This window comes from Primulina eburnea, chromosome 17 (assembly GCF_022965805.1).
Source record: "Primulina eburnea isolate SZY01 chromosome 17, ASM2296580v1, whole genome shotgun sequence".
Classification (NCBI taxonomy): domain Eukaryota; kingdom Viridiplantae; phylum Streptophyta; class Magnoliopsida; order Lamiales; family Gesneriaceae; genus Primulina; species Primulina eburnea.
Window position 1 is genome coordinate 27,312,931 of NC_133117.1, and position 23,118 is coordinate 27,336,048.

General features: G+C 35.8%; 1 protein-coding gene across 1 annotated transcript; it reads left to right on the plus strand.

Annotated features, from left to right (window-relative positions):
* Positions 1-19,585: 19,585 nt before the first annotated feature.
* LOC140818240 (trihelix transcription factor GT-3b-like) lies at positions 19,586-21,206 on the plus strand. Its single transcript, XM_073178145.1, has 2 exons — positions 19,586-20,160; positions 20,433-21,206. Exons 1-2 carry the CDS (start codon positions 19,900-19,902, stop codon positions 21,015-21,017), a joined length of 846 nt encoding a protein of 281 aa, XP_073034246.1. The 5' UTR covers positions 19,586-19,899; the 3' UTR covers positions 21,018-21,206.
* The last annotated feature ends 1,912 nt before the right edge of the window (positions 21,207-23,118 follow it).

Sequence of the window (23,118 nt, forward strand, 5' to 3'; positions counted from 1 at the left end):
TTTTCTTTTGACTTCTGTTAAGTTTTAGTTATAATTTGAATGTACGTTTTCAGTTCGTCGGTGTAGTTACTTCATGCTAAGTTGATGTATGAGTTTTCTCGTTATATAATGGGAAACAGTTGTCCGTCCTCAGCCTCGAAGCACCTTCAAATGAGACAAATCTGTTTTAATGAAATTTTACTTGGTAATGCCTCAGCTTGCTTTACTGTTTTGGTTTTGTTTGTTGTATTTTCTCACAACATTGTTCATTGGTTTCAATAAAAATTAACTTTGATGGGATGACTTTGAGTGAACGTTTCCAAGTGGCTGCTATTGTTGAGAAGCTACCACCAACTTGGAAGGATTTCAAAAACTATTTGAAACTCAAGCAAAAGGAGATAAATGTGGAAGAGCTCATTGTTCGACTTAACATCAAGAAAGACAACAAGAGTTCTGAAAGACAATTTTTCCTCTAGTTGTTGCCAAACCAAACGTTGTCGAGCATTGCCAAGTATCGAAAAAGGGAAACTTTTCTCCTTCCAACAAAAAGATGAACCTAGGACCCAAAGGAGGCATTTCAAAGAAGTTCTCTGAAAATGCTATAACTGTGATGGCACGGGTCACATGGACTTTGAGTGTAAGAACCTTAAGAGAAACTGAGAGGTGAATGTGGTAGAGAACATATCTCAGGAGGTTTCAAATATGAATCTCTATCCTATAATCTCTGAAGTTAATCTGATGGTTCAAACCCAAGGGACCGGTAGATCGACACTCGTGCCACTCACCATTTTTGCTCTGACAAAGAGATGTTTGCAAATCTCGAGGAATCTGAGAATGGGGAAACACTGTTTACACTACTTCTGAAATCGAGGGTCGAGGAAAAATTGTTCTAAAGATGACATATAGAAAATAGCTGACTCTGAACAATGTGTTGTATGTGTCAGATATTAGTAAGAACTTGGTATTCGAGTCACTTATTAAAAAGCATGATTTTTGCATTGTCTTTAAATCAGATAAGATATTTTCTCTAAAAGTGGAATGTTTGTTGGCAAAGACTATGTAAGCAATGGTATATTCTAACTCAATGTAATAAATATTAAGCATGTTATTAATAAAGTTAAAACTTTTCTTACGTACTTGATTCTTCTTGTTTGTGGCATGATAGACTTGGACACGTTAAGTATGATACAATTCGTATATTAGTTAACATGAATAGAATTCATGCTGTCTAAATTGATAACTAACACAAATGCGAAACTTGTGTTGAGCAAAAACTAACAAGATAAACTTTTCGAACAATTGAAAGAAATAGTGAACCACTTGATCTGATTCAAAGTGATATATATAATTTAAAAGGAGTGCAAAAACATGGCGGAAATAAATAATCTATTATTTTTGTTGACGATAACACAAACTTTGTTATGTGTATCTTCTTAAAAGTAAAGATGAAGCAATTGGAAATTTGTTTACTACAAGAGTGAAGTTAGAAACCAATTTAGCAAGAAAAGTGCTAAGAAACGATCGTGGAGGTGAATATGAATTGCCATTTGCTAAGTTTTTTGCTCAACACGATATCAAATACGAAAGAACCACACCTTATTCTCTTCAGCAAAATGGCATTGCGGAGTTAAAGAATTGCACATTGAAAGAAATGATGAATTATTTGTTATTATGTTCTTGTTTACCATAGAATACGTGGGGGGAAGCTGTTCTGACAGAAAATTACTTTTTAAATAAGGTGCCCCGAAGTAAGCAAGATAAAAGTTCATACGAGTTATTGAAATGATGAACTCCTTCCTACCAATAATTTCGTGTGTGGAGGTGTCTTGCCAAATTAGCAGTATCCACTTCAAAGAAAGTAAATATAAGTCCAAAAACTATTGTTTGCATTTTTATTGGATACACACAAAATATTAGCGCTTATCGTTTTCTTGTACTGAATCACAAATATCTGATATTCATAAGAATACAATAATGGAATATAAAAATGCTTCGTTCTTTGAATATGTGTTCCCATGAAAATATATGGAAGAACCAAGTTCATCCAAACGATCACATGAGTCACAGGGAAAAGAACAAGAGGTTGAACCTAGATGTAGTAAGAGAGCTAGGCCAGAGAAATCTTTTATTTAGGATTTCATCACTTTCAGGATGGAAAGTGAACCTTGAAGCTTCAAAGAAGTAATGAATTCATCCGAGGAGCCTATATGAAAATAGGCTAAATCCATTTTAAAACACCATACGTGAGAATAAGTGGATCTTCCTCCGAGAAACAAACCACTATGCTGTAAATGGATTTTCCAACGGAAAATAAAATGAGATGGAGCCATAAATAAGTATTAAGTCAAATTGGTAAGAAATTGTTATTATCAACGAGAAGAGATTATTACTTTGACACTTATTCTCCTGTAATGAAAATAACTTCTGTTTGTGTGATGCTTACGATTGTTGCCTTACGAAATCTTTAAGTACACAAAAAGGATAAAAAAAACAACTTTTTCTAAATGGAGATTTACAATAGAAAGTTTACATGGAACAACCTGAGAGATTTCTACAACTGGCAAGAAAATAAGGTTAGTATACTGGTGAAGTCTTTATATGGCTTAAAACAAGCACAAAGCAATGACACGAAAAATTTGATAAAACCATGATAGAAAGTAGATAGTTCTAATTTAGTCACATTATGTGGACAAAATCTTTGATAAATTCAATAAGGATGACTCTGCATTGGCTAGAACCCCGATAGATACAAGTCAATATCTATCAAAGAATCGAGGTGAGAGTATCTCTCAATTAAAATACTCTCAAGTCATTGGAAGTTTGATGTACTTAATGAGTTGTACAAGACCATATATAGCTTATGTTGTAAGCAAATTGAGTAGATTTACGAGTAACCAAGGAGTTGAATACCGGAAATCAATTATCAGATTGCTAAGGTACTTAAGGTACACTCATGACCTGGACTGCACTATATCAGATATCTGCTGTTATTGAAAAATATAGCGATACAAACTGGATATCTGATAAGAAAGGCTCAAAATCTACTAGTAGATTTGTATTCACTTTAAGAGGTGCAACAATTGCATGTAAATCTTATAAATAAACTTTAATAGCCATATCCACGATGAAATTTAAGTTTATAGCTCTGGACAAGTGTGCTGAAGAGGTTGAATGACTGTGTCAATTCTTAGAAGATGTTCCCTGAAGGGAAAAAATTGTGTCGACTATATGTATACATTGTGATAGCAAATTTGCGATTGGAAGACCACAAAAAAATGTATAATGGTAAGTTATCTCAACTGCTCTCGACCAGAGTTATCTATGTTGACTATAAACGAGTAAAAATCCTTAAAATATGTATACATATTTTGAATGATGATACAAAATAATATGTATAATGGTAAGTTATCTCAATTTCTCTCGTTTATAGGTTGGGTTTTCATTGCGAAATGTGTCGACTATATGTATACATATTTCGCAATGAAAACCCAACCTATACGCTGGACCACATCAACAGTGTATAAAACCCAGTGTATAAAAATGCTCATGCTCTCTCAAAACATCATGTGCGGAAGAAATGTGGTCCTCGGGTCATACACGCACATCCAGCCCTCGGACTCAGAGTTCTGCACCTCAAATCCCCTCAAAAACATGCTCACCTACATCACACACGCCTAGTGACTCTAAAGACACAAACATCTGTACCAAGAATAACAAGTACATATACATAGCACACAACAATGAAAATATATTGTAATCAACATACCTTTCATGCACTTAAAAAGCGCAAATGCAGACCTGCCATATAAAATCATTACATGTCAAAACAGTTCATTATTATCATCATTCATCATTATACATCATTACATTCGGTGGATCTGTCGTAACTCATTCATCATTTACGATGGATCAATCATACATAAAACCGCGGTACCCGACGACTGTTGGACATCAGTGACAGTATTATCCATCCACTGTGCCTAGGCCTCATCATCATCATTTACATATACTTCTTAAGCATTTACATATACTTTGATAGCCACAACTAATTCTCATCCTTTAAATCATCATCATTTTCATCAAATATCAAAATCATGCACGTGCATACATTTTCTTACAACCAAGAATGCAACGTATATTTCATAAATTCATAAAAATCATGATCATGATGCACAAAATTTTTAAAACATGATAAAATGTGCTCAGGCACTGCCAGGACAAAAATCTCGACTCGGGTGCAAAATGACCATTTTGCCCCTGGAAACCCAAAATGACCATTTTACCCCTGGACCTCTAAATTTCAACCCGAAACTTACCAAACTCCTTAAAACATCCTAAGCCATAATTATAAGCATTCTTAGATGTAACCTCATGATATGGATCCACGTAAGTAAGAAAAGCAAACACGATTAAATATGAATCGCGCCCTCAATTCCAATAACGAACAATGATTGTTTTTGTGTCCCGATCTTTTGATTCAAATAAGACGTTATTTTCACCCCTAAACTACGTGGTTTAGTAACAAAGAATCACAATAAAACAACTGAAAAATCAAACGAACCTTCGAAGAACCTGTCTTTGACAATCCGTATGAGAACAACCGACAAACGCCACAAAGTATAAACTTTGATAAGTTTGATTTTGATTTACAAAGCAAAGCCTTGAAAGTGTTTGAGAGAAAACTCAAAAATATTGTATAAACTCAATGAATAATGTGAAAGTGTCCAAAATTTCGTCCATAATATGTTTACATATAAAAAAGGATATCAAATCTAGTTACCAAACAATTTAGGACTCTAAAAAAAGGAAATAAGTATTTTTCCTCGGCTGCAGCGCAATGGGGCGGTGAAGTTTGGCCGCCCTAGCGCGAGGCTTTCTGGGCAAGCGCGCTAGGGCGGTGAAGTTTGGCCACCCTAACGCGAGGCTTTCTGAAATCATACATTTCAGACATAATGTTTGGCACTGGGGCGGTGAAGTTTGACCGCCCTAGAGCGGAGGCTTCTGGTCCCGAGTCATTTTCTTCATACCTTAGCACTCAGTATTCCACTGACTCCCAAACTTTCTCCCGTGAATCATGAACCCCTCGGGACTTGGCTCCTTGCTTGGAAGCTCTACTTGATTGCTCATGAGCTCTTGCAATGTTTCTTTGAATATCTTCAGTCGTCCCCTCGTGATTGGCCCCTCCGGCAACTCTAAAGGATCCCATGCTTTCTTTGGAGCTTGTCCTACCATGTTTGCATCATCCTCCCCTTCTTGAAAATGATTTGTCCTCAAATCTTGTTCATCGCCTACATCAGACAACGAAAGATCACTAACGTTAAAATTAGAACTCATGTTATACTCACCTGGTAGGTCAAGTTTGTAGGCGTTGTCATTGATCCTTACAAGGACTTGAAATGGTCCATCACCCCTAGGTAGCAGCTTTGAACGTCTCTTCTCGGGGAACCTTTCCTTTCGTAAGTGTAGCCATACCCAATCACCCTTCTCAAACACCACCTTCTTCTTCCCCTTGTTGGTTTGCTTAGCATATTGCTCATTTTTCTTTTCAATGTTAGCCTTGGCATTTTCATGCAAACCCCTAACAAATTCAGCATTCGTTTTGCCATCCATGTTTAATCTTTCGCTCACAGGTAAAGACATCAAATCCAACGGAGTCAAAGGATTAAAACCATATACAATTTCAAATGGCGAATAATTTGTAGTAGAATGCACGCAACGATTATAAACAAACTAAACAAATGACAAACAATCTTCCCAATTCTTTAAGTTCTTTTAAGAATAGAACGCAAAAGTGTTCCTAAAGTTCTATTGACAACTTTAGTTTGTCCATCCGTTTGAGGATGACAAGCAGTAGAAAACAACAATTTTGTGCCAAGTTTAGCCCATAACGTTTTCCAAAAATAACTTAAAAACTTAACATCATGATCAGAAACAATACTCCTAGGCATGCCATGCAACTAATGACTTCTCTAAAGAACAAATCCCCAATGTTAGAAGCATCATCAGTTTTATGACAAGCTATAAAATGTGCCATTTTAGAAAATATATCTACAACAACAAATATAGAATCACTCCCCTTCTTTGTCCTAGGCAACCTTGTTAGGATTATTTTGTCCGACAGATATCGAAATAATGAAAATATCAGAATAGATTGTAAAACTGTAAATTTGTGTTTTATCAGAATTAAATGTTGTGCCAGATGTTACGACATCTCGGACAACATCTACATGCAGCGAAAAATTAATAACAAAATTCACTTTAAGTAATTAAATGGACAAGATTAAATATGCACAAGTATAAATACTTGTGCGGTGCCTTATGGCAAAAATTAATCACTAGAAAACTTAACCGTTCACAAAAACCTATCACTAGTGATTTTTACAAAAATCAATTTCCTCAACACTTTGAGAAAATAAAGCTTTCTAAAAACAACCAAAATATTAAAACATGAATAAGAAAGCAAAACGAGATCCCTAAAAACACGAGCAGCTAAACACGATCTTCAGCCAACATCGTTACGGATGTTGTCTGTAGATGTTGGCAGCATTCAGGGCAACACGTAAACCAGCATTCTTCAAAACAGCAACGTCTCTTGAATAAAGTTTTCTCTGAAATTCTGAACGTGCAAAAGTGTATAAGTTATGCATTCATGAAAACCTCCAAGTGAAGAGTGAAAACCATATAAATCGAAAAAGCTCTCTCTTAAAAGTATGCGTGAATCCTCAATCCAAGAGCTCTCTCCAAAGTGCGTGTATGAATAATCGAGAAGGCTTGTGCACAAGAAAGAGAGAAGAGAGAGTGAGAGAGAGAGCTTCAACAACGTCTTTTATCTCTTATTTATAGATGTAGACTTTTATTCTTCAAGGAAACCTATTTCACAAGGAAAGTGAGAGTCTAATTAGAAATAAACTCTTTTCAAATATTGATATCATATCTCATTAAATCATTATCATAAATATAATATCTAGAAGATATTTATCACAAAGATAATATCTAGAAACGTAAAACAAAATATTCCACATGATATTATATCACAATAAAATCTTAACATAATTAACTAGAAAGCCAAAACCACAATTAAATATTATACTCAATCAAATCAACAAAGAAAAGATAATATTAGGGAAATAGATTTAATATGGAAATTATATTTCCCTTCAATCTCCCTTTTTTTGCCTTTCTGGACAAAATCACATCAAACTCAAATTCTCAACTAAGCTCCAGTTTACTCCCCCTTAATACGAGAATTTTTCTCCCCCTGAATAAAATAAAGTTAGTACGGGTGTTGTTCGTTGTGTTGGCAACACTTGAGACAACACCTGCAAAAATCATTAACAGTTCATTAAAACAGAAACACATCAGGGAAGCAGAACCTTAACAAAGCAGAAGCAGAACATTAAAAACGAAATCAAGCAAAGGTATCAGATAGATGGTATCATGTGATCCTTTCAATACACAGTCCCTTGAGTTTGAGTCGCATCTTCTCCCCCTTTTTGTCTAGAATGGACATCTACCTCCATAGCCAAACGATAGTCAGAAACTAAGTTCTCATAGGAGACAAGATCAGCTTTAGCGAGTAATCACTATTCAAAATTACTGAATAATTGCGTCAAGAATCATTAAAAAAAATTCCAGAATTGAAACTCACATCGAGTTAACACCACTGAACCATCAAAAATCACAAATATTGGATTTCTAGCAAAATCTGGATTTTCATCGAATTTTCTCTGTTGAAATACGCATACCCTCTGGACCAACAATATTCACAATGTTATGTTTATGCATGACCTATTTATGCCTAATAACATAATGTAACAGAAATAGAAACATGAAAACAAATATGAGATATGTTCACAAATGAAGTGTTTTCACAAATGTTGGCAACATCTTCTGATAACACGCACAATTCCATAAAAACAATTTTTATTTTCTTCACACTTGAAAAGGCTTATCAACTTTCTGATCATAGAAGTGGTAGCTCCCACACTAGAAGAACAGTCTTCTTTAGGACTCATCTAGGTAGCTTTTTCCATTTTCTTCTATTTTTGTCCTTTGTATTAAATTCAGAAGAGGTAGCTCCCATACTAAAAGCACAGTCTTCATTGGACTCTTTTAGGTAGCTTTTTCCCATCTTTTCTTCTGATACAAAGCATATGCATAATTGATTTTTCTTTTTACTCAATCTTTTCAAGTCACTTTTCGTATGAGACAATGTCATAGAGTACATGAACATCCTTCAACTATTTTGTGATTTAATCAGATTGTTAAGCATATCCAAGTGTGTTAAGTTTAGATAGAACAAGAAATTGTAAGTGCACCAGAAGATTTATGCAACATAGTGATAACACATCATATAACAGTATGAATGAAAAATGCAAAATGTCTAATGCCTAAAAATGCACATGCATGTTAGATGTTATCTAAGATGTTGTAACATCTGAGACAACATCAATGTATGATTAGACTGAACATATGCTAAGAGATTTCCTAAGGTTAAAGAATCTCTCAAAGTCTAATGATTTTGTGAATATGTCAGTCAGTTGGTTATTTGTACCAACAAATTCAATTCGAATCAATTCTTTTTCTACTAAATCTCGAATAAAGTGGTGTCTAATGTCAATGTGTTTAGTTCGAGAGTGTTGTACTGGATTTTTTGAAATGTTTATTGCACTAGAATTATCACAGTATACAACTAAAGTTTCACTTGAAAGTCCATAGTATTCAATCATTTGATTCATTAACAAAAGATGAGAGCAACCACTTCCTCCTGCCACATATTCGGATTCAGCAGTTGAAAGTGACACAAAAGAAACAAAATTATCAGCATGCTATTGAGATGAGGAACCAAAGATTATATCATCAACATAGACTTGACAAATAAGAATCTCACCTTTAGATTTCTTAATAAAAAGAGTTTTGTCTACCTCACCTCGTTTGAATCCAATTACCAATAGATATTCACTCAATCTGTGAGTATAAGGAGCTCATGCAAATAAGTCCAGTCATCTTTCGGTAATCCACTTTTTCTTTCTTTCGAGTTTGGACACCTTCATGCATACTTCTAATTATTTGAGATGATGGATGATTTTTCTGAATTTTACTTGGAATATTCTGTCCATCATCGTTATTCGTTCCGTCCTCAGCTTCAGTGACTTCAGTTTCAAGTGTTGTGTCAGATGTTGCAACATATGGGGCAACATCTCCATTTTCCAGTGATATTGGAATTTCCAGAAACTCATCCACATCATCTTCAGCTGTTTTCTTTTTCAAATCTGCACGGTCATCAAAAACAACATTAATGGATTCCATAATAGTCCTAGTTCTAAGATTAAACATCCGATAAGCACGACTATTAGTGGCATATCCTAAAAACAAACACTTATCACTTTTTGAATCAAATTTTGCAAGTTTATCCCTGTCATTCAAAACATAGCACACACAACCAAAAACATGAAAATATTTAAGGTTAGGCTTCTTTCCCATAATTATCTCATACGATGTCATAGTCGAACCACTTCTCAAAGACACTCTATTTGAAATGTGGCAAGCGGTGTTAAGGGCTTCTGCCCAAAAATGCTTTGAAATACACTTTGAAGTCAACATCACCCTTGCCATTTCTTGAAGTGTTCTATTCTTACGTTCGGCTATCTTATTTTGTTGTGGTGTCTTTGGAGCATAAAATATATTGCTCATTTTTCTTTTCAATGTTAGCCTTGGCATTTTCATGCAAACCCCTAACAAATTCAGCATTCGTTTTGCCATCCATGTTTAATCTTTCGCTCACAGGTAAAGACATCAAATCCAACGGAGTCAAAGGATTAAAACCATATACAATTTCAAATGACGAATAATTTGTAGTAGAATGCACGCAACGATTATAAACAAACTAAACAAATGACAAACAATCTTCCCAATTCTTTAAGTTCTTTTTAAGAATAGAACGCAAAAGTGTTCCTAAAGTTCTATTGACAACTTTAGTTTGTCCATCCGTTTGAGGATGACAAGCAGTAGAAAACAACAATTTTGTGCCAAGTTTAGCCCATAACGTTTTCCAAAAATAACTTAAAAACTTAACATCATGATCAGAAACAATACTCCTAGGCATGCCATGCAACTAATGACTTCTCTAAAGAACAAATCCCCAATGTTAGAAGCATCATCAGTTTTATGACAAGCTATAAAATGTGCCATTTTAGAAAATATATCTACAACAACAAATATAGAATCACTCCCCTTCTTTGTCCTAGGCAACCCTGTTAGGATTATTTTGTCCGACAGATATCGAAATAATGAAAATATCAGAATAGATTGTAAAACTGTAAATTTGTGTTTTATCAGAATTAAATGTTGTGCCAGATGTTACGACATCTCGGACAACATCTACATGCAGCGGAAAATTAATAACACAAATTCACTTTAAGTAATTAAATGGACAAGATTAAATATGCACAAGTATAAATACTTGTGCGGTACCTTATGGCAAAAATTAATCACTAGAAAACTTAACCGTTCACAAAAACCTATCACTAGTGATTTTTACAAAAATCAATTTCCTCATCACTTTGAGAAAATAAAGCTTTCTAAAAACAACCAACAATATTAAAACATGAATAAGAAAGCAAAAACGAGATCCCTAAAAACACGAGCAGCTAAACACGATCTTCAGCCAACATCGTTACGGATGTTGTCTGTAGATGTTGGCAGCATTCAGGGCAACACGTAAACCAGCACTCTTCAAAACAGCAACGTCTCTTGAATAAAGTTTTCTCTGAAATTCTGAACGTGCAAAAGTGCATAAGTTATGCATTCATGAAAACCTCCAAGTGAAGAGTGAAAACCATATAAATCGAAAAGCTCTCTCTTAAAAGTATGCGTGAATCCTCAATCCAAGAGCTCTCTCCAAAGTGCGTGTATGAATAATCGAGAAGGCTTGTGCACAAGAAAGAGAGAAGAGAGAGTGAGAGAGAGAGCTTCAACAACGTCTTTTATCTCTTATTTATAGATGTAGACTTTTATTCTTCAAGGAAACCTATTTCACAAGGAAAGTGAGAGTCTAATTAGAAATAAACTCTTTTCAAATATTGTTATCATATCTCATTAAATCATTATCATAAATATAATATCTAGAAGATATTTATCACAAAGATAATATCTAGAAACGTAAAACAAAATATTCCACATGATATTATATCACAATAAAATCTTAACATAATTAACTAGAAAGCCAAAACCACAATTAAATATTATACTCAATCAAATCAACAAAGAAAAGATAATATTAGGGAAATAGATTTAATATGGAAATTATATTTCCCTTCAAACCCCAAAACAAAATCCATAGATATGTCAATCCAAGGTTCACTAGGGACCGGAAGTGGAGTATACAATCCATGTGGTTGTGTTCTAGATTTAGCTTGCCTACAAGTTATGCACTTCTCGCAAACACGCTCAACATCACGTTCCATATGTGGCCAATAGAAATGTTCATGCAATGCACTTAAAGTTTGAGCCACACCAAAATGCCCCATCAAACCACCCCCATGTGCTTCCCTAACAAGTAATTCACGAATGGATGATTTAGGGATGCACAACATATCTTTTCTAAACAAGAATTATGCAAATAGAATTTTTCATGTGGACCATGCATATATGTTTCAAACACACCTTTAAAATCCTCGTCTAGCACCTATAACTCCTTGACATGCTCAAACCCAAAAATTTTAGATTCCAAAGTAGAAAATAGTATGTACCTTCGTGATAGTGCGTCGGCCACTACGTTTTCCTTACCTTGCTTGTATTTGATCATATAGGGAAACATCTCCACAAACGCCACCCACTTGGCATGCCTCTTGTTCAACTTCTGTTGTCCCTTGAGATGCTTCAAGGATTCATGAAACGTATGAATCACAAACTCCCTACGCCTCAAGTAGTGCTGCCACGTTTCAAGAGTCCTCACAAGAGCATAGAGCTCCTTGTCATATGTTGGATAGTTCAGCGCTTCTCCATTAAGATTTTCACTAAATTATACCACAGGCCGTCCTCCTTGCATCAACACTCCACCAATACCTACACCTGAAGCATCACATTCAATCTCAAAAGTATTAGAAAAATCAGGTAGAACAAGTAAAGGAGCATTAATTAATTTTTGCTAGTATTAAAGGATTTTTCTTGCTCCTCGCCCCAATGAAATGGAACGTTCTTCTTGACTAACGCCGTAATCGGTGCTGCCAGTGTACTAAAATCCTTTACAAACCTCCTATAGAAGCTTGCAAGACCATGAAAGCTTCGAACTTGACCAACAGTAGTAGGCATTGGCTAATCTCGAATGGCACTTACCTTGTCTTCATCCACTTGTATACCCTGTGAGCTTACCACAAAACCAAGAAAGACAAGTTTGCTTGTAAAAAAATCACATTTATTTAAGTTAGCATACAAATTTTCAGCCCTTAGTGTGATTAGCACAAGTCTCAAGTGATTAACATGCTCATCCAAGTTTTTGCTATACACTAAGATAACATCAAAATAAACCACAACAAAATTTCCTATGTGTGCATGCAAAACATTATTAATTAACCTCATAAAGATGCTAGGAGCGTTAGTTAAGCCAAAAGACATGATCATCCACTCATATAACTCGTATTTGGTTTTAAAAGCAGTTTTTCACTCATCACATTCTCTCATTCTAATTTAGTGATAACCACTATTCAAGTCAATTTTATTAAAGACACATGCACCATGCAATTCATCTAACATATCATATAGTCTAGGTATCAGATTCCTATACTTAATGATTCTATTATTGATTGCTCTACAATCTACACACATACGCCATGAGCCATCTTTCTTAGGAACTAGTAAAACAGGTACAACACAAGGTGACATGGACTCAGGCACAAAACCACTATCTAACAACTCACTTACCTGCCGCTGAAGCTCCTTAGTCTCCTCCGGACTGCTCCTATAAGCTGGGCGATTTGGCAATGCACTCCCGGGTACCAAATCAATTTGGTGCTCAATCCCCCTCAATGGTGGTAGTCCTCGAGGTAGCTCCTCCGGAAATATATCATCAAATTCGTGCAAAAGTGAAACAACAATGCTCGGAAGGGACCCGACTATATCACTTGTGTTAAAGAGTATCTCTTTATAAAGAATCAACACAAGTGGTTCATGTGTGTGCAACATATGTTTCAACTCACTTTTTTGGGCCATATATGTTTTCTTTTTGACCTCTTTCCTCTCATTTTTCTTTTGTATGGCTATCTCACTCTTTTTTTCAGCCATCTCATTTTTGTTTTTAAAGGTCATCTCACTTTTTAGTTCACTCCTTTTTTTGCCTCATCCCTCTTCTTTTTTTTCAATTCGTCCTCCAACACTTGCTTTGGAGACAAAGGAACTAAAACAATAGGTTCCCTTTTGAGAACAAAAGAATACATATTCCTAAACCCATCATGTGTCACTTGCCTATCATATTGCCATTGTCTCCCTAACAAAATATGACAAGCATGCATTGGCACCACATCATACAACACCTCATCAACATACTTCCCAATCGAAAAAGAAACCAATACTTGTTTGTTCACCTTCACCTCCGCACAATCATTCAACCGTTGAAGCATATATGGTTGAGGATGCTTTAATGTAAGTAAACTCAATTTCTCCACCATCTCAACACTAGACACATTAGTACAACTCCCCTCATCTATGATTAGATTGCAAACCTTTTGATTTACAAAACACCTAGTGTGGAACAAGTTCTCCATTTTGTTAGTATTATCCTCCTTGACTTGGGCACTCATGATACGCCTAGTCACTAGTGCTTCACCTACAACCGCCTCATATCACTTATCAGGATCTTCTAACGCAGGCATCTAATTGTCATCACCCTCTTCATCACCCTCAATTTGAGACTCATATTCACCATAGTCATTCAAAATCATCACCCTCTTATTAGGACATTGGCCAGCAATATGACCCAACCCTTGACATCTAAAAAAATTTAGTATCTCTAGAACGATTAAGAGGAGTTTCAGATTTACCTTGCACTCATTGTTTAGGCATATCTTGCTTGGTCTCAATCTTGGGCTTGGTCACCAACTTACTTCATCACGTTTCGCCACATTTGGTCACCAAGAAGATGACAAACCCCCAGTTTGGTTGGTGCGGCCAACTCCTCGCCTCTTGAGTTATTGCCCACCTTTATGGCCATTTGCACAATCTCGTCTAGATCCAAGTAGTGCCTAAGCTCCACTTGATCCTATATCTCCCTGTTCAAACCACAAAGAAAAGGTGCCATGGTCGCCTCACTATCTTCCTCTATGTTTGCTCTAATCATGACTACTTCCATCTCTTTGTAGTAGTCATCAACACTCTTAACTCCTTGCCTCAAAGTTTGTAGCCTCTTAAACATCTCCCTATAATAGTGATTAGGCACAAACCTCTTTCTCATGACCCTCTTCATCTCATCCCAATTTTCAATGGGTCTCTCATTATACCTCCTCCTAGTGGTCACTAGTTGATCCCACCAAATGAGAGCATAGTCTAGAAATTCAACCACCGCCAACCTAACCTTCTTTTGTTCGGAAAATGGTGACATTCAAACACAAACTCTACCATCTTTTCCCATTCTAAGTATTCCTCCGGGTCAGATTTCCCATGGAAAGAAGGAGTTTTCATCCTAATACTACCCATATTACCAACCTACCTATGCCCATCATTGTATCTACCCCGTACAGCTTCTCCTCTTCCTCTCCCAAATCCTCTATCTCTTCCATTCCTACCCCAATTCTCATTTTGGCTCTCCTCGTCTACTCCCAAATCAAATTACTCATATTCTCCTCTAACCAAATCTTTAGGCTTAGATTTACTCCCACTAGCACTAACTTCAAGCTTATCCAAACTCTCATGTAAGGGCTCCAATTCGTTCCTCATCATCTTACTAAAATGACCGAATAATGCCTCTATTTGAAACTTAGACAACCCTTGGTTCGGATTATCTCCTACATCCCTCTCCATTTTAATTTCAGATTTGTACCTGCAAGAAAACATTAGTAGAAAACAAAATATTCCTCACCCAAAGTCTCACGGTCACTCCAAAGAAAATTCACTCGTCTCTCGTCTCTTTTTTTTGCTCACAACAAATACTCAACGTTCACTCCAAAGAAAATTCACTCGCACTCAAGTGTTTTCACTCAAATTCGAGAGTTCCCTCAAGGTGCTCAAGCTTTGTATATGGATATATCAAACAATCAACTTCAACTTGTGAACAATTGCGATCGACTCACTTAAACTGCATAGACAAGTAATTTGAAAATATAATTAAAATTTATTTTTGACTGTGAGACACAATTGAATATGACTCTCTATAGGAACCAAAAGAAATAATGGTGAATTTTTCGGATTTTTTGTACTTTTTTTTTGCTGAGTACTTACTCGATAATCCCAACAAAAAAATCACCAAAATTTTCAGAAACTGACGAAAAACGATATACTAAAAGGATAGATCTGAAAAGGGACGAAAGGATAACAGATCTGACCATAGAACGAAATAATAAAACAATAAACTTACTTGAATTCAATGAACCTAAGCTCTGATACCAAATGATATGGATCCACGTACGTAAGAAAAGCAAACACAATTAAATATGAATCGCGCCTTCAAATTCAAAAACAAACAAGGATTGTTTTTGTGTCCCGATCTTTTGATTCAAATAATACATGATTTTCACCCCTAAACTACGTGGTTTAGTAACAAAGAATCACAATGAAACGATTGAAAAATCAAACGAACCTTCGAAGAACCTGCCCTTAACAATCCGTATGAGATCAACCTACAAACGCCACAAAGTAAAACTTTGATAAGTTTTATTTTGATTAACAAAGCAAAATCTTGAAAGTGTTTGAGAAAAAACTCAAAAATATTGTATAAACTCAATGAATATTCTGAAAAGTGTCCAAAATTTCGTCCATAATGTTTACATATAAAAAAAGATATCAAATCTAGTTACCAAGCAATTTAGGACTCTCAAAAAAGGAAATAAGTATTTTTCTCGGCTGCGGTGCGCTGGGACGGTGAAGTTTGGCCGCCCTAGCGTGAGTCTTTTTGTACAGGCGCGCTGGGGCGTGATGTTTGGCCTCCCTAGCGCGAAGCTTTCTGAAATCCTACACTTCGGACAGAATGTTTGGCGCTGGGGCGGTGAAGTTTGGCCGCCCTAGCACGGAGGCTTTTGGTCCCGAGTCATTTTCTTCATACTTTAGCACTTGAACCGCATTCCACTGACTCCCAAACTTTCTCCCGTGAATCACGAAACCCTCGGGACTTGGCTTCTTGCTTGCAAGCTCTACTTGATTGCTCATGAGCTCTTGCAATGTTTCTTTGAATATCTTCAGTCGTCCCCTCGTGATTGGCCCCCCTCCGGCAACTTTAAAGGATCTCATGCCTTCTTTGGAGCTTGGCCTACCATGTTTGCATCACCTCGAACTCGTTTCAAAACTGAAACGATCCGTTTTAAAACTTGAAACGGGGTCCCGGTTTTAACCCGAATCGAACCGGAACTTAACCAAATTTCTCCCAACTTAAACCATGTATAAAATACATCCTACCAGCCTATAAACCTCACGTTCTAACCCCCTAAGACCCACGAAAACGAGGCCACAAGCTGCTGAAATTACCAGCAAGTGCCAAGTTCGAAACCTAATGCAACCACGCCGCGGTTTTATTGACTCTAGTTAAAATCCAACGTGTCCAGCACCTATCCGGTTTTCTAGAACCAAGAAGAACTCGAGAGACCCTACTTGAACCATCTTAGCTGACCCTACTGCCCAAACAACTAACTACACGTTGTACACCTGAAACCCTTCAACAAAACCAACCGAGCCACCCCTTCGATCAACTTTTGAACCAAGAACAGCAGCTCATGGCTCTCTCCCAGCCCCATCTTGGACCCAAGAGGGTCAGCGTCTTGGCCAAGATCGAACCATGCACGGCTGCTGCACCCATAGCCTTCGCACTAGCCAAACCCGAACCCCTCCTTGACAAAAAAACTCACGGCCTACATCATAACTCACCAAGTCTCGACTCCATCCTAAATTTTCTTTAATCAACATTGTGTTACAGCCCCTTTAACAGCCACATAAAAATTTGTGAGTTGCAAAAGAAAAGCATGTGTGGCCAAGAACCGAAGCTACAATGGAAATAGATGCAGGGACCGAGATATATACGCATAGAGCACACATAAGAGCAGGTATACAGCATGAATGATGCAAAAATAAAGATACACGGCGTGCTTTAGCAAAAACGTGATCAAAAACTCGAAGAACTATGCAGAGGACGCGAACCGGAGAGGCGTGGAAGGAGTTTTCTTGAAGAACCATGGAGAAATCAAGAATGGCTGCTAGTTGCTGCTGTTCTAACGTGAGAATTATGCTGGAGAAAAGAATGGGGTGGCCATCATGTAGGAAAATAGGTTTAGGGTTTGTTAATTAAGTTTAAGCCATAAAATAATACATTAATGTGTCCTTAATTAAAAATTAAAGGGTTAAAAGGGTTTTGGGCCCATTAAGCACTAAAATAAACCCATCAAGCCCAATTACACTCCCAAAAAATATTCCGTTTAGGTACTCTTTTGAAAATATTGTCCGAACCCTCGAAAAGTCTCCCGAATTGATAAAATTTGCGTACTAGCTAAAAATATAACTCGGTGTGTAAAAATACCCAACCAAGACCATTTTCAAAAATTATACTTAAAAAAACCTCATACTAAATAACTAAAAATAATTATCCAATAAAAATATTTTTCCTGAATATCCCCGGTCTCCGTTCCTTGTTCGAGTGCGAAATGCAACTTAAAATCCTAATGTTTGGAACTTTAAATAAACAATGAATTAAAATACAAATTCATGAAATAAACATGCATTTAATGCATTGAAACAATGTAATAAAATACAAAAAAAAATTAATAATTTGTATGCATGTGGTTTACATGGACTTTCACTTTTTTTTGGGACGTTACATTTAATGATTATGATGATAAACAATAAAGAATCACTTATGTGAGAGAAGTGAGGCCGCTTTGTATGAATTGTTACGCTCAATTCTAGACCCTTTCGCAGAACTAGACGTGTGTTCATGGCAAAAAAAACAAACACAATCATGAGAACAAAATTGTATCAGGTAGATTTCTGTGCGAAGTATGTCTAAATTTACATATACAACAGAACATGAGTTCAAGGGCATCATGTTTACTGGTCAACTAGTATAGAAAATATATTTCATAAGTGAATGTTCAAATGGTAAAACATATCTATCTTATGCAGAATTAAACTGTATAATTTTATCACCAAGATTTGTATCAACTTTCATTCATGTGAGGGATTGTTGGAAATTTAAATCAAATTTAGAGTTGAATGAAAGTTATGACTCATGAATGTGAGAGTGTGTTTTGGCTCTCCGCATTCTTGAGTTAGTTGTGGCTCATGATTGTGGAAGTATATTTTGTCTTTACGAAATTTGTTTCACACATGCAAACCACTATTTTTTGTTTTTGAAATCGAAAGATGTTTGTTATTATTGAGTCTTGAATCTCATATCTTAGTCACGAATAAGTTATGTTTCTCCTGCTCACTCCAGTCTCTTGCTCACTCCAGTTTATTTCATTCATGTAAAATTTATAAATAAAATAATTATTTGTCATAACAATATAATGTAAAAGTTTTTCATGTCGACTATTTTAGAAAAATCAGTGTAACAAATACATATAAAAGAACTTTTCATGTCCACTATTAATTAACGATCGTTATTAATCATTTTTTAAATGATTTAACAAAAATAATCTAAAAGCTTAAGAAAATTATTTATATAAATAAAGGGAAAAACAATAATCAAATCATGGAGATTTTGAAATAAAAAAACAATCAAATCAGTTAGAAATTCAAATTTACCGTTGAATATATAAATTGACAACTTTTTATTGTTTTTTGAAAAGAAAAAAAATACTTTTATTTTTAAGTTTTCAAACAAGGCTATAATATATATTCATAATTTTTGCTACTAAAATGTGACAGTCAATAACCAGCTAGATCATGGATTCGAGACTTGATGAGATGAAAATGTAAAACAAAAGCAAAACCATTCGATCTACAAACACATACATACATGTTGCAATATCGATCTTTCACATTCACTTATCTATGATTTTAGCAATTTTGAGTTATTTTAGTCATTTTTGTGCCGACGCCAACGAGACAATGAATCATGCACATACACATCATCGTATCGGTGTCACACCGTATAAACAACTAAAATTACAAAAAGAAAAAAAGAAAATGGATTAAAACTTAGAATCGACAAATGGAGAAATAATAAAATTGCAAAAGAATAAATATATTGAACACAAATATAACTTGTTCTTATTCTATGAGCGAGGGGATGACCCACCGGCTTCTCTGATCTTTCGTTTTCCAGCTCGTCAGCATGGCGACAGCAAAACGTGCGCAATGTGAACGAATGTGTATGCTCCAAAAAGATATTTATTTTCTTTAACTATTTTTAGCAATAAATAATAAAGCAAATAAAACATATAAAAAAATGCATATTTAAAGGGAAAAACTCAGTTTCCGCGTAGAAGGATGAGACAGAAGGAATACAGAAACTGTACATGGAAAAGAAAAAAAGAAGGAACGATCTTAAAAGAAAAGGAAAAGAGTTTCTTTTCTCTGCTCTCTTATTTGACACCTACGCCACATATTCCTTTGAAAAAAGATTTCCATATTTTCACACCATATTTTCACACTGCCCAAATTTTAAATTATAATACCACACGACCATTATCACAAAACCCTTTTTCATTCCGACCCCCCTTTTTCTTCTTCCTTCACTTTCTTGATATTTAGCTAAGAATTTTTCCCTATATCAAAATATTATATATGGATCATTCGCAGCTGCATAATCCTTATTCTGCAGCTCTGAATATCGACACGGGTAGCAGCGACAGGTTCCCTCAATGGAGTATTCAAGAAACCAGGGATTTGATGATGATTCGGGCCGAGCTCGACCCGACTTTCATGGAGACCAAGAGGAATAAGCTTCTGTGGGAGGTTATCTCGACCAGGATGAAAGAAAAGGGTTACATCAGAAGCGCTGATCAGTGTAAATGCAAGTGGAAAAACCTTGTCACACGCTATAAGGTTTATATTTATATATCATTTTTTTATATAAAAAATAATTAGATGACAGATATTAATTAAATTTTAATAAGCCATAGATAAATATAAGGTCGTAATCATTTCTGGTATGTAGTGTAATCAATTATTGATCCGCGTTGTTTATCTCATTATTATTTTAACTTAAAACAGATGACAAGTAAAAATTTTAATAGGATAATATTAGGATTAGATTGTGCCAAAAAGATGCTTAACTTGCAAGTTTTTTGATGTGTTTATGTTTATTATATATATAGGGATGCGAAGCAATGGAAGCAGAAGGGATGAGGCAACAGTTTCCATTTTACAATGATCTGCAAAGTATATTCGCAGCAAGAATGCAAAGAATGCTGTGGCTGGAGGCTGACGGTGGCGGAGCCGCCGCCAGCACTCCGAAGAAAAGGAAAAAGGCAGCAGCACAATATTCTTCGTCGGACGAGGAAGAAGAAAACGAGGAAAGCGAAGGGGAGAAGGCCGGGGTAACAAGAAGGAAGAAGATCACCAAAGGGAAAGAAGCAGGAAACCCTTCGGCCGGAACGAGTTCTAGCAATGGGAGTTTGATAATAAACGGCGTAAAGGGCATAATGGAGGATTACATGAAGCAGCAGATGGAGATGGATATGCAGTGGATTAAAGCTTATGAAGCGAGAGAGGAGGAGAGGAGGATGAAGGAGATTGAATGGAGGCAAAAAATGGAGGCTTTGGAGAATGAGAGGATAATGATGGAGAGAAGATGGAGGGAAAGGGAGGAGCAAAGGAGGATTAGGGAAGAAGCTAGAGCTGAGAGAAGAGATGCTCTTATTACAGCCCTTTTGAATAAGCTTAGAAGAGAAGAAATGTAGTCTTTGTCTGAAATTTGAGGTTTGTTTCTTTGTTCTAGAGAAGGAGAAGGTTAAATACCATATCAGATATATAGTGCTATAGAGGTATGTTCTTGAAACTCATATTTGATCACCTTTATAGGCTGATTATCAGCATGTATAATTGTCCTTTAATTTCCAATGAAAATTTTGAGCCCAATTTGAGTGTAATTTTTAGGTTCATAAGAAATTAAACATCTACACACTTGTTTGTTTCGTGAAATGGGATTCATGATATACCGATGATAAATCAATATATAAGAAAAAGATGACATATGACTCTGATAATCATTTCGCAGAACTTGAGTAAAAAATTATATTTGAAAGAAGGATGGGTAATAATTTAATGTTTTATCTTTGTACGAAACGGTGCTTTAATAATGTTTACCAAGTGATAATTACCAAGTGATAAAGTTTGACATAATTTTATGTAAGTTCAGTTCAGTATAGGTCATTGCCTACGCAAACTAAAATATTTTTGTTTCTAGAATGTTGGAAATTTGTTAAGCTAAATATGATGCACAAGCTTTGAAATTTCACTCACTTGGAAGAAAAGTAGGAATTAAAGCAGGCTGGCTACTGATTGAATGAAGGAATTAAAGTTCAGTCTTATGCAGTGTTCTAAAAAGCTCGCTTAAGCGGATTGAATGAAGGAATTAAAGTTCAGTCTTATCACTTATGTAGTTGAACTTGCTTATTTCATAACCGGTTCACCATTGTGGCTAAGCTTCAAGTTAATTGATAGTCAGATTTGGTTGATGTACAAACTTTTATAATTCCTATTGTTTAATATGATTGTTTTGCAGTTAGATCCCTTTTTTTTCATATATGATTTTTGTAATTTTGTTAATTAAATAAATCTCAAACTACCAAAACAGAAAGTAAACTCTAGGAATACATGCAATCTTAAAATGGTTCAGTCCAACAACAACATGCTAGGAATACATGCAATCTTAAAATGGTTCAGTCCAATAACACTGCATGTTGGGCAGTGACCATGGTGTGAATGAATGAAACCATGGTCGAGCCTTGTGCCACATGATGTTGCCGAGTTGGAAATGTGATTGTATATCCTTCCCCACAGAGAGTTGGTTATCTAGAGAATGTGAAATTTTATTGCCTCATACATTAGTTGTTATGCCTTGTTATTTTAGAGCATGTTATAGTAGATGTCCTGCAAGCCAACTTTTGCCCAGTGATTTTATTGACTCAGTTGTAATAAACAATCTTTATTTTAATATAATCCATTATTTCATGGTTTGTTATTTCTTTATCTGTATACTATGTTATCAAACATAGATAAAAACCTTGATTATAATTTAATACAAATGAATCGTAATTCGATGTTGAAACTCGTTTGTAAACACTGTACGATCTAAATTCGTTCCTAGTTGATTTAGCCGCCTAAAACATGGATAAATGTCGCTTGAGCTCGAGACCGCATCTGTGATGTTGTGTACTGCGTTTCTTGGTAAGGGTATAGAGATGTCCAAACATGTAGATGGGTAGTCATATGATGATTATACCGTACATCCCTCCCTCGGACTTTCTAAATGGTTATCATTCATCGAGAGGATAAGTTTGTGGTTGTGATTGTACACCATTAGTCCTTACGACCCGGGACAACAATGAGGCTCTATATGCTAGGGCTGTGCTTTGACTCGTTTACCGGATCCAGGAGAGTCATCAGGTGGCGAGGTTGGGTACAGTTGCGACACATATAGACGCCAGTGCATTGTAGTCGGGGATTCACCGCTCACCTACGGGTGTGGATATCCTGTGTGATTTTATGAAATAATAGTGCGTGGAATCTCTGGCCAGAGTATGAGATGTACATTGGAGAAAGAGTTCTCCAATCGTAAATGCGATGCCACTATTTATATGTATCACATAGTTATTGAATTATTATGCAACATTCGATGAACCAATGGTTGCAGATTCGATCGGGATATATGAGATAAAGGGACCGTACTAGTTCTTGCAGACACTATCAGTGATACTTAGGGAATCATGGGGCGATGCTACTAGACGCTCTTACCATGGTTCGATGGGTTTAATCAGAAATATGATTTCTGACATTCTC

Coding starts and splice junctions, on each gene's coding strand:
- LOC140818240 (XM_073178145.1), top strand. CDS start 19,900: ATGGATCATTCGCAGCTGCATAATCCTTATTCTGCAGCTCTGAATATC. Junction 20,161..20,432: donor ACCTTGTCACACGCTATAAG/GTTTATATTTAT, acceptor TTATATATATAG/GGATGCGAAGCAATGGAAGC.